Genomic DNA, 13,137 nt, shown 5'->3' with positions numbered 1-13,137 from the left:
ATGAGGTCGTGGCACTAGAAAACATTTTTATAACGTATTGCATTGTTAAGTGGTGAGATTAATATTACTCTTAATTCTTAATTTTATTATCGTTACTGACACTGGTGTCTGTGACACGTTTTAAGTGTCTTTATAGATCAACTATTTAAAAAATAATAATATTCAGCAATCTTATATTATACACTTGTTGAAAAAACTAAAAATAAAAATTCACACCATATGTGTTGTGTGAGACTACTTAGTAGAAGAACTCCTATTTAAAACATGACCAATATTGAGCTGAATGATTAGATTGCTAAATTTTGTTTTCAAAAAAGGGTAGTAAACTACCCTTAAAATATGTCATTATTTATTCCAAGGAACGTATTTTTTTGCAAAAAAAAAAAAAGTGTTTGAGCTGGAATTATGGCCTTGGCATTGAACTCATCAAATAAGTGCCATCTTCAAAATTTGAAAGATTTGTGTTTAAAATCACTGCATTAGATTCGGTATACACTAAAATTTTTAATTTTGAGTTACAGTGCATTAAAGTTCATATCTAAATTTAAAGACTAATTATTTACACTCTATAACTATTATTTTATTTACTTAAATTCTTGTTTCCCAATTTGAACCACAGTATATTTAAGTTGGTAAATAATAAGTTAAGTATCAAATTAAATTATTAATTAACATATAGTTAGTGTAATTATAAAATATGAAAAAAAATTAAAAAAATAATATTATATTATTATTTTGATTAATCCAATATGAGATTCTGACCAGAGAGATTTTATATTTATAAAAAATATATATTTTCATCAAATTTTAAAAATAAATTTAATAAAAGCAAAATCAATAGCCGAGCCAATATCAAAGGGGCTAAACTAAAGAGAGGACGTGGTGATTTAACAGGTCCAAACAACGTGGGTAGAGGTTTGGTACGAAGTGGTCCAAGGGAAACGTCTAGTTTACCTGCGAAAATACGTCGACGGAGTGAGTCAGTTATAAACTATAAGCCATCTGGTATGGGTTGGCCAGACGACTTATTCATTGGCCCCATGATCCATCCAACAACATGCGAGAATCACACAGGCAAAGTGACGCATGCTTTATACACTCTCACTGCTCGGTACTCCACCCCATCCACATTCATGCATAGTTAAAACATCTTGTGTTTATGTCTATTCTTTTTCAGTTTTAAACCTACCTTTTTTTTTTTTTTTTTTTTTTTAATCTCCTTACGATGGATTACTTAATTTGAAAACAATGGTTAAAAGATTTCGGTATCCCAAAGTCTAAAACAAATTGTTTATATAATTTTGGTGTATTTTCCTTATATTCTGGTTTTCCCTTAATTTTAAATCTACCGATGGACAATATAGTCCATGACTGTTGAATACAACATTTCATACAAAAACTAATTGACAAGCTGGCTGATTGTTACTTCAAATTTTAAAGACGACTTTAATCAAACGAATGTTAATGCTCTAAGAACAGAGTTTTTATTTCCTGCAAATTTAAAGGAAATAGATGCATTCCCAATAAACAAACGTGTTACATGGGCTTGAAATTTAAATACCACAGTAATTCTAATTGAAACTTCCATGCAAGTAATATGTCAGTCTCATCAAAAGGAAATTTAGATATTTTTATTTTTTTATCAAATTATCTTATATTCTCACTCTTGATACTGATATTCAATTTCCACTCAAACTCACGTACGAAAAATTCCTCGAGCCAAACTCACCCGTATATAAAACCCATTCCCAAACCCACCCTTAAACATTCCCCACTCTCTCTCTCTCTCTTAGATGGAAAAACACAACACAATGACTTCGTCCTCGGCATCACCTACGGCAACAACCTTTGTGCAAGCCGACGCAAACACCTTCAGAGACCTTGTCCAAAAGCTCACCGGCTCCTCCGCTGTCTCGGAGAAGCTTCCCGTCACCCTCCCTTCAAAACTCTCCTCCAAGGCCTTCACTCCCGGTGATCCCACGGCCCCTCGCCGGTCACCCTTCAAGCTCCATGAGCGGAGACATACCCACACCATGAGAAAGCTCGAAATCAAGCTGGGCCTCACCACCCTCCGCAACAACTCACATAGCTACGACTCGCCCCGCCAAAACAACCGATTTGACTCACCGGTTCACAGTCCTGTCACCCCCCTCAGGTCCGAGTCACTGTTCCGAATGAGTTCAGGTACCGAGTCTCTGTCATCCCCGGCCATCTCGGACGAGGATAAGGCTATAGCCGATAAGGGATTTTACTTGCACCCATCGCCGCTGAGTACGCCGAGAGGCATCGAGCCGCCAGAGCTCTTGACCTTATTCCCACTGAGTTCGCCGAGTCAACAAACACGAGAGACGTGAAGATATTGGGCTTATGAATTCGACGAAAATACTTTATATAAATATTTTTTTTTTGTGTTTTGTGTTTTGTGTTTTTTTTTTTTTTTTTTTTTGCCTTTTTTGGGGCTTTGATATTGGTAATACTTGGACTCGGACGGCTTTAGGTTGTTTCTAAATTTTAAAATAATATTTAATATTATTGGAAGTGTAATCGTTATTTTCATTGAAAGCTGAAACATTCCTTTCATATGAGAGGAATGCTTCCGATCAGGTCGAGTATTTATGCAGATTTTGTTTTGACTATTAAGAAAGAAATATTGTAAGAATTTAAATTGAATTCTATTTACTTAAATATTTCGGTGTAGCTTGAGAGAAGTCAAAATATAATTTTAAATATTTAATTAAATTTATTTATTATTATTAAATTAAATTTTTGAGGAATGCTATTTAAAGAAAAAAAATTCATATTTTCTTTAAATACAAGGAAGTAAACAATATGTTCTCTTTTATAATTACGAGGAGGTGGTAGATGGACGAAGATCATTAGAAATAAATAGGAAAAAGTTAAAAAAGAAAATAATGGGATAATGGTCAGAGGCATGGAGGTGGGATATGACGGTCAATTGGGTCAGTCAACTGCTTCTCACAACAAAGCTTGATTTCAAAAAAAAGAAAAAAAAAAAAACTTCTAATAGCTGACCACGGACTGTGGCTGCACTCGATGCGTACTAAAATGTTTGTTTAGATATGATTTCAAAAGAACTGTAAATAATAATAACAATAAATAATAAATAGTTTGTGAATAAGAGAAATGCTGTTCATTATTTATGTTTATATTTAAAATTTTAAACACAAACGTATTGATATGTATTTAAATAGAATGACAAAAATAATAAATTACATATTAGTGTGTGATGTAAAAAATAATAAATATAATTTTTCTTGTGAATAATAATAAATTATGAAATATGAGATTACTTCACTTGCCAAACATAATTTATGGGGATGGCTTTAGACGAACGACGCTGCAGAATCTTTAGATGGGGCTGGTTTATCCCCCCAACACTTGCCGCTTGTGATCGCCCACCCCACACGGAAGAAACTTTAGTGGTACCCCCACATATAGATCAACGGTAGAAACTAAGGTCTATCACGAAATAAAAAACTAAGATACCCCCTTCCAAAATAATGGAACCCATCATAAAAAATTGGTTTTTAAGTGGGTCCCTTTTTTTAATGGACTTATATGTCCTCAACTTGTAGAAATCATTTGAGAAGTAGATAAGTATAAATCATTTATGATTTTTCAATTATTTGGCATTAGAAAAAAGAAAAACGCTTGTTGCAAGTGTCTGATACAAACGGCGTACAAATGAGACTGACATTGAGACACTTGATGAGAGAGACCGAGCTAATAAGAGAGAGATGAGAGAGAGCTAAAGAGATAAAGACCGAACTAATGAGAGAGAGCTGGTGGGAGAGAGACGACTCGAGGAGCTAGAGATAGAGAGAGTTGATGAGAGAGAGAGCCCTGATGAGAGAGAGCTAATGAGAGAGAATATGTGCATTTAGAGAAAGAGTAAACAATTTATTTTAAATCTTACATGATATAGACGACTGCATGCCAGTTATATCTAACGACTGTATATAGAAGAACTCTAGATAAAAAATTATGAAATTTTAAGTGATTTCAAATTTCATCCTTAAATGATACCATCTAAAACGTTTCATATCAATGAGTATGAATGCACAACAAATCTCAAGATAACAAATAAAATTCTTATTTAATAATTTGTACTTAGAACATTACTGATAAAATTTTGAGTACAACAATTTTTTATTTGTTTTTTCTGTTCCTAAATTAATTTTTATAAGATAAATTTATCTATATAATTATTATTCATACTCAAATCATTTATAAATTTATCTATATAATTATTATTCATAATCTAAATTTATAAACCACTTAAGTATAAAAAGATGATGAAATATTGCTAGAAAATTGACAACATGAGTAGCAAAACTCTAGTTAGATTGAGCATAAAAGAATTTGAACGAGGACGGTATAAGAGAAATAAGATATTGCAAATATATTGATTTGATCAGAGTAATATATATATATATATATATACAATGCTTGAGTCCTATTTTAGGAAAGAATACAAAATCTAGGATTTGAAAAATATACAACTATTAAAGAGGTAGTAAACACAATAAAAATGTATGTAGTATTTAAATTCATTTTGGATGTTACAAAAGGCAAGAATCTTGGCATTGACATTGATTTAAATTGCTATGATCTCGATTTTGATCATTATCATTCTCCTTAATAGATGGGTCTTCGTTTCCGTCTTTGCCCATATCATCTCCCTATCATGGTAGGCACTCTTTGTTTGAGAAAACGAGTAAGCTTAAATTTTCTATACTTAAAAATATAAATATTGTTTTATACTTATAAGAAAAAAGGTATCAATTTTGAAAACCTCGTGCAAGCATAATTTCAAAATGATTAGTCAATTTATATATTGGAAAAAACATAGAACAGAGGAGAAGTTAAACAAATTTGGGTTCCACGCGGTTTTGAGTTTTGGAATTTGGTTATACGATAGTCTGACGAAATTTCTGTGCACCTACTTTTGCAGTTTTCAAACAGATCATTTGGGTGAACAGTGATCTCTGTCTCCCTCTCGTATTGGTCAGTGAATCATCGCCCCATGCCCTGAAGAAGTACCAAGGCCTGGCTTTTCTCATCGGTCAAAGCTGTCATAATTGTCCTGTCAACGTAATGGCCATAATATGTTCTCATTTCTGTCGATTTTAATGGTTGCATATATGAGATTATGACATCAGATGAGATAAAAATTTGAAGTTAATAAAAATATTATTAAAATATAATTTTTATTTTTAGATTTAAAAATTTTAAATTTTTTATTATTTTTTGTATAAAAATTTGAAAAAATTATAATAATTATATGAGACAAAATTAGATGATTTATATAGCTTATGAGATAAAATGAAGATTTTGTCAATAATAATAAAATAATTTATACATAATAATAAAATAGTTTGAATTCAATATTTATTAAGTTTTATATATTGTAATATATTACATCAGGTTATATATATTGTTGAATACATATTTTATCATAAGAAAATATTTGTTTTTTTTATTTAACATCTTTATTTTTTATTAAGACTATAATTAAATAATAAATAATATTATATAGAATATGATTCTTTTTCCTTATTATTTTTATCTCTTACCTGAATTATATATTTTTCAAAACCGGAATCCTATTTAAATAACACAAATATAATTGAATCGATTTGTTAGAAAATGAGAGATAAAAAATTAAATAAAAAATATTATAAAATTAAAATATTTTTAGAATATAGTTTTTTAATATTATTTTTATTTTTTATTTAAAAATGTTAAATTATTTTTTATTTTTTTATTTTTATTTAAAAATTTAGAAAAGTTATAATAATTACTTTGAAAGTATTTGTATTTGAATGATATTTGGTAAAGAAAATTATTAGTTTGAAACTTCCAAATAAAATATTATTAGCGTGATAGTGAATAGTTTGTGAATAATAATGAACTGTTGATAAATAATGGTGAAATAGTCTAAGAACAATTTAGTTTCCAAACATTACCTCATTCATAGATTAATTTGAAGAATAATGCTACTTCTTCCGATGATGGGTCACGACATTTTGTTTTGCTTAGTGATTAATGATGTTGTGATTTTTTTTTAAATATTCAAGGATATAAAAAAATGCATGAGAAAAAAAAAAATCATTTAGCCTTATCAAGACAATTTGTCGAGCTACAACCTCAATGGGTGTAGCACGACTCTAATTTGAAAGATTGATGGACGGAGAATGATGAAATGTGATACGTAGGAATGGTAGATTGTTATAAAATAATAGATAAATAATTTTACGACTTGAGAGAAAAAAATGATAAACACACAATACTTTTCATAATATATTTTACAATTATATTTTAAAATGAGGGATATTATTATAAAATACCATATAAAAGTAATATCACTTTATAAAAATATTCTCATTTTACATTATGTATTGTGAAAAATGTTGTATGTATCATTATTGGAAAAAAAAAAAAAAAAACTAAAAGTCACTTGTGGATAGTAAGATAGGATGTGATAATATGTAAGTAAAAATAAAATAATTTATAAATAATAATAAAATAATTTAAATTAAGATTTGTTAGATCTTACCTCAAGCATGAGCATTAGTTGGTAATTGGTAGGGAAAGTCGTATGGATTTGCGTCCTTATTAACCAGAAAATATGTGGGGCCAAAAAGGGTTTAACTGCACCGCAATTCAAGTCATTCCTTAATTATCTAAAGATGGGTCCCACACAGTTGACGAAAAAAGAATTAATGGATGTCTTACCATTTATAAAAAAGGGGTATTTGCCTATTTGGTCAATGGAAATGGTGTATTCATTTTCGTAGACCAAAGTGTGAGTGTGCAATCAACATGGACAGATGAGTTCGTGATACATCAGCCTCGTGCATGATGCACGCTACGCTACTTTATGTATTCGAGTCCGCAACTCATCAATTTTTGTTGAGATGTTCTATAGCTATAAAAAAAAAAATTACATAAAAATAATATTATAAATTAACGTAATTTTATATAATTTATTAGATATATTTTATAATAAAAATTATTTTATAATCTGATAAATCACATCAAACTACATCAGCTTGTAAGATTATTTTTATAATACCATTTTGTGACTAGAGTATTTTTTTTTTTGTTTCTTTCGCTAATATAAATAAGTAATGCTAGAGATAAGCCATTGTAACAGTGCACACTTTGTACTCACTGCATGGCTGCTTCTAGTTGATTGTTCCTAACACTCACTTAGGGAGATGTGTGGTCTAGATGATGCCACATCATGTGTGCAAAATGGATGCTCTCAATAGTAACTTCTATCTATATTTATTCAATATAAATATATGCATTAGTTACTATTCACTTTCATATCCTACACTTATAATTTTTTTCATAAGGTGTGAGTATTTTTCAAAGGTGTGGGATAATGAATAGTAACTTATGAGAATAATTTTTCATACAAATAATGCGTGCTTGACTTTGAAAGAAGAATAATTTTTCTTATTAGTCACTATTTACTACCCCACACCCCACAACCTACATCTTACGAAAAATACCTCATATTCTATAAAAAAGAAAAACTGTCAGGTATGAGATATAAGAATGAATAATAGTTGATGCATAGCAAAATCTTTGAAATAAATGGATATAACTCTCGCTTTCTTAATTAGGAACTTAAATTAACTTTTTATAAATTAATTCTGATCCAATAAATGGTGGGTGATTCGGATTCCTCTTTTATTTCCAAATACAAGTCTCTTTCTCTCTCTCTCTCTATTCATAATCAAATCTAGAGTTTGATCGGATTTTATTCCAATGAAAAAAAGGGACGGGGGAATATTTTCCGTGATAAGGCTAGAGACGGCCTACAAAATTTGGGTTGTGATGAATCTTGGAGACAAATGGTCGTCGTTTTGCCCAAATTCTTCTGGATATGTCCATAGACAAGATATATCCTTGAAAATTAAGATTATGTATATCTCAAAAGGTCAATCGGTTGTCAATGAGGTACCAAAAAAGGAGCAGCAGCCATGATTGTGAGCTCATTCTCAAGGGTTAGGGTAGCACTCAGAATATATTCTTTCAAATGGTCACTAGAAAAAGGACATTCCCTTTGTCATCATAAGCTTTTGAAATTTGTTAGAGATAGTGGATATAAGCATATGGACGAGTGATGAAAGCAAAAGGCATTTTCGACAAAAGCTAAAACCGCTACTACTTGTGTTTCACTTTGATAAAAGGGAAGAAAAAATCATTTGGCAACCTAAGAGATTCATTTCTGATCCATCTCTATGCATATAATTCTTGCCTCTTCCCCAGGTGAAATTAATGCATGGTATAAACTTGCTTTATCATTTGCTTGGCATGTCTTTATATGCAAATGGACATTGAAGCAACAGCACTCCAATCCTGAATGACTCACTCAAAACTAAGCACAGGTTGGGAAGCTTTGTACCAAACAAGGTGTTCGAGACAGAGAAGTAAAAAAGATCAATCTTATTGCGGGTGACGACAAAAATATGCGAAATCTATTCCACTATCCACTATAGGGGGCCTAGATTTGGGCTATAAAAAAGGAATCATATCAAGCTCAGGAAATGAGCGTTTGTCCAATCATTGAAACCAATTTCACCGGTGACTATCAATTTGCCACTAGCACGCAGCAGCATCTCCCAAGGGGGTTGATGTTGATCAGCTTGATCCCAACTCATGCCCCTATAATAATTTAAAAAGGGCGACATGTTTGATTGGTCTCTAATCCATTGTTATAATCTACTCTTATCAGAAACGAAACTCACTGTATTGCCTTTCTAACCAGTCTCAAGGTAAGAATTCAGATTTTATTTATTTATTCCACTTGAAATGGAGAAAATCCACCCAGCACACAAGTTGGATATATTTTAGGCGTTGTCTAATTAGGTGGACAAGTGAAATGATTAAAACATCGAATATTTTGTGCTAAATAAATACTCATTCATTTCCAGTGAAATTGAGAAAATTCTTATCCAAAAATCCATATGGCTCAACTAGCTGATCTGAGATAAATACACTACATTTTCAGCATAAGTTCGAACTAGACTGATTTTTTAATTTTTTTTTTTTTCTGTTTTTTCAAGTAGAATACATTGTCATAAACAATCCAATTTTCACATGAAATCGACTCAATTAATACAATCAACAACACCTTCCCTGCACAAAAGTTGTTGGCCACACTACAAGTTTCTATTCCTTGTGCTCTAATTTCACACTACAATATTATGCTTGGCCCCCGAACATTTTTCAGCATTTTCAGTTGGTTTGAACTATAGCTGAGAAGAGTAATTTGTTGATATCCTTAGAGTCCGATTCATGCTGCTCATCCCCTGCATAAGAAACAATTAACTGCTCAATATATGGTATAAAAAGAACTTGCTTGCCTTGCTAGCATTGTCCTCGGTAACTTATTAAATACTGATCTAGCACGTCAGGAAAAGTGTTAGTTCTTGCACCAAACAGAACACATTTCCCCACTATCTGTCTTTTATATCCAACTCATACAGTCCTATCTGTCAATGCTGCTAATAAAGTGCACTGTTACAATCTTAAACAGCCACCCAATCTCATCTCGGCTGCCCCATACTGCTTAGGTATGAAAAGCTTAAGAGCTAAATTAGGTCAAATAGAGACATAAATGGAGCAAACGAGGCAACATAGCACAGTGAAACATATAATGAGCACAATAACCAAGCTACATTTTAATTCCGAGATTCACACAATCCATTACTGACACATTTCCAGTTCATCACTTGATTCCAACTTAATGCTATGTCTACGGTTAAGCAGAAACTTAATGCCATCCATTTTATTTTATCAAAACATCACATCTCAGATCATGTTGAGTTCACACATATGATAAGAACATTGCGTTTTTTTTTTTTTTTTTTTGATAAGTAGATAAGAACATTGCTTTCATGAACTATAAGTTTTCCTTCATTAATCATCAATCATCCCTCATCAGTATAGTTTGAAGAAACATGAAAATCAAGTGCAGCTATAAAACCTCACCTGTCCTAGATCTGACTTGAACTGCCCACTCATCAACGACCTGCATATTTGACGACCAAAAGGTGATGAGCTTGTCTTCCTAGAATCAATGAGGAGAAGTGACAAACTGAGTGTAGCAGGGCTCATTTGTGTATGCATTATCAGTATGATGAAAGCTACCAATTACATTTTCAGAGGTATTTCCCAACAAGAAAAGCCCCGCCATGTGTTCAATCTTGGTTGCTTGCTGGCAAGTGATGCAAACGCTCCATACACCACTTGGAAAAAAGGCAACCTTTCCAAAAAAATAAGCTTTTGTTTTGAGGCGTAGGAAGAAGTACAACCTTCTAAATAATAGTTAACAAGGTCAAATAATAAATTCTAGGTTCTCCAATTGGTTGCTGTAAAGATGGGAGAAACTGAGTTTTGTTCGGTTTTCTTTCACGCTGGCAATAGGATTGAGAAAAAAGATTGAAGTTACAAACAAGTTTATTGATTGCTCTAAATTTGAAGAGAGTATCAACTAAGTAAATGGATTGGAGAAGAGAAAAAGTTACCCAAAAATCATATACCATCGTTATAAGTAGGAGGACTAAAAAGTTTTAACTTTGCAATCCAAATGAAACGTAATATGCAACAGAGGCACTCAATTTTTATGTGACTTCCAGAATGTTTACCAGACTATATTGTGGAGAACATGTGATGTTCCTACATATAAGTTTCGATCTCTTCCATTGGCATTGTGATAAAAAATAGTTCACATTTCAATTAGGTTTAGAATATTTATACTATCAAAGATTCAAACATGTAGGTAGGCAGCAGATTTCTACTATTAAAGATTTAAGCAACACAAGTGGAGTCCACCAAGACATATCTCAGGACTAAAAAATACCTGGTTGAAATTAGCATATGCAGGGTCATCAGAATCACTGGTGAAGGGGATGCCCACAGAAGCTTGCATTCGCTGCAGCAAACTTCTGTTCCCAACAAGAGTGGTTTGAGCCTTATCAATTAAATCCTGAAAGCGCAATCAGTAATAAATAAAAATTAACTTCAGAGGCCACTCCCTTCTCTTTCCCATAAGTAACAAGACTTCACTAAAAAAAATAAAAACATACTCCCACTATTTTCTTATTTTGTTACGGATTTTTCTTCATCACTTAGAACAGCATAGAACATAGAATAAGCGGTCACATCATATAATCAGGTCTTCATTTAGTGAGATATCATTTTCCAGAAACAAGAATGAGATGATATTATTGATATATGTAGTCAGAGATTAGAATATCTTATCTCTTCCTTTAAAGTTTAAAGTGATCAAAGAAGAAAGTACCTGTTTGGCTGCCAGAAGTTCGTGACACTGTTCTTTCAAGGTCAACAGATCTTCTTGTATCTTCTTTATTCTAGACACTAATTTCATTGGATTTGCCTGCAGAAAACATTCAAAATATGAAATCCCCCCATCATAACCATAATGGGAATAATTCCAAGAACAAAAGGAAATGTATGTAAATGACATCATTGCTCTGGTTTCCACTGCCCAAGTAGCTGGAAGAAAGAAAGGCAATGAAATTTGAAAAATAAATGAGAAAATAAATACTGAAGGCCCATGTTAACACTTACTTGGCTCCTATATGAATGGACATAAAATATACTATAAACGAGCTGTCAAACAAGTCAAACCTTATTAAAAAACAAAGAGCCGCCAAATAAAGCAAACAATACACTTTGAAGTTTATTTTCTTCAGCTTTTTCACAGAAACCATCTAAATTCATATTAATCATTTTTTAAACCTTCATTAAACTGTTTTCAACCTTCTCTCTCTCTCTCTAGCTTCTCCCTTGGTCTTGCTCTTTCTCAAACCATCTATTTACTTATAAAAAAAAAAAATTAAAGTTTCTTTTTTAAGTCATTGTTCCTATGGGCAGGGGCTATAGTTTGTAACGGACTTAGTGTCCATGATCTTCTTCTTTCTATTGCAACCTCTAGTTAGGCGTTTTTTCATGTATATTTCCTGTGTACCTGGGCTTTGTCTATTTCTATGAATAATATATCTTTGATTACCTATAAAAAAAAAAAAAAATCATTTTAATCATTGCATGCTTGTAACAAAAAATAAATCAAATATCATCATTAGAATCCAAAACTATAAGATGAGATATTTCCTACTGCAACAGTTTCCTCGCAGCTTCCTAGCAATCAAACAGTGCCTATAACCAGGAATACAAATTTTTAAAACTTTTTTCCTAAGTAAACAATTAAAAAGGAACGAAATTCAACTTTAGAAAGTAAAATAGTTTTCTTATCAGTAAAGAAAGTAAAATAGAAAATGAAAAATTGGGTTCCCACATTTATCTTTTCAAACGAAACAATACCTTGCATGAGATTTACCTCCAAGACAAGACTCAGCATGATATTCAAAACCCAGCACCAGCTGTTTTATTTCTCATTTGATAATGAAAAGCTTCGGATTTGAGTCTTTTTTATCCTCCAGAATATATTTCAATTTCATAATTACCGAAGACAGAAATTGAAAAACCGAAATTTCTCAGAGTTTTCTAGGCAAACCAAACAAACTTAGAATTAAGAGACAAAAAAACACATATATTTACCAAGTAAGAAATGAAAAATAATAAAAGTCAAGGAATAATGCCGAAATTAGGGAATAGACTGTTCTTACATTGTCTGGGTACACTTGTTGAAACTCCTTCTCGAGCCTGTGCTGAACCACGGTCAGATCGTGGTTCGCCTTTGTGAAGAGGTTCACCAAGCTGTCCGTTGCTTGATGGTGTTCGTGACTGTGCTCCATTCTCTGTCTCTCTAGGGTTTTTCACTCGAACAAATCCCCGCCTGTGGCCCTGAGTTTTGATTTTGATTTTGATTCTTGGCGGAGCAACTTGTTTAGGTTTGACTTTGACCAAAAAAAGCAAGAAAGAAAGAAGGAAAAGAAGGCCTTTTCCGTCCTTTTCTCGTATCGGGTAACGTTACGCCGTTATCTATATTGTAAGTTCTAGTAACAGATTTTAACGATGGGAAATTATTTGTACTGTATTCGGATATGCAAGTGCCAAGTGTAGCACAAAACTTTGATAATCTCACAGTTTTTTCAGACGTTTAGCCTTGCT

At 32.0% G+C, this 13,137-nt stretch overlaps 2 protein-coding genes across 2 annotated transcripts; one reads left to right on the top strand and one right to left on the bottom strand.

The window, feature by feature from the left end:
- Positions 1 to 1,748: 1,748 nt before the first annotated feature.
- LOC121261703 (VQ motif-containing protein 33-like) lies at positions 1,749 to 2,685 on the top strand. Its single transcript, XM_041164189.1, has one exon. It carries the CDS (start codon positions 1,794 to 1,796, stop codon positions 2,352 to 2,354), a length of 561 nt encoding a protein of 186 aa, XP_041020123.1. The 5' UTR covers positions 1,749 to 1,793; the 3' UTR covers positions 2,355 to 2,685.
- A 6,407-nt stretch (positions 2,686 to 9,092) lies between these two features.
- On the bottom strand, positions 9,093 to 12,926 carry LOC121261710 (spindle and kinetochore-associated protein 2). Its single transcript, XM_041164204.1, has 5 exons — positions 12,693 to 12,926; positions 11,345 to 11,440; positions 10,904 to 11,029; positions 10,033 to 10,072; positions 9,093 to 9,350 (listed from the first exon to the last, which is right to left on the bottom strand). Exons 1-5 carry the CDS (start codon positions 12,819 to 12,821, stop codon positions 9,277 to 9,279), a joined length of 465 nt encoding a protein of 154 aa, XP_041020138.1. The 5' UTR covers positions 12,822 to 12,926; the 3' UTR covers positions 9,093 to 9,276.
- Positions 12,927 to 13,137: the final 211 nt, after the last annotated feature.

This window comes from Juglans microcarpa x Juglans regia, chromosome 4D (genome assembly GCF_004785595.1).
Source record: "Juglans microcarpa x Juglans regia isolate MS1-56 chromosome 4D, Jm3101_v1.0, whole genome shotgun sequence".
NCBI lineage: Eukaryota > Viridiplantae > Streptophyta > Magnoliopsida > Fagales > Juglandaceae > Juglans > Juglans microcarpa x Juglans regia.
Note: the sequence above shows the minus strand (reverse complement) of the source record. Positions and strands in the feature narration are given on the sequence as shown.

Excerpts from the sequence above, each read along its gene's own strand:
- LOC121261703 (XM_041164189.1), top strand. The coding sequence starts at position 1,794 with ATGGAAAAACACAACACAATGACTTCGTCCTCGGCATCACCTACGGCA.
- LOC121261710 (XM_041164204.1), bottom strand. The coding sequence starts at position 12,821 with ATGGAGCACAGTCACGAACACCATCAAGCAACGGACAGCTTGGTGAAC. Across the intron at positions 11,441-12,692 it reads AACAAGTGTACCCAGACAAT|GCAAATCCAATGAAATTAGT; the intron begins GTAAGAACAGTC and ends TGTTTTCTGCAG. Across the intron at positions 10,073-10,903 it reads CATATGCTAATTTCAACCAG|GTCGTTGATGAGTGGGCAGT; the intron begins GTATTTTTTAGT and ends TCAAATATGCAG.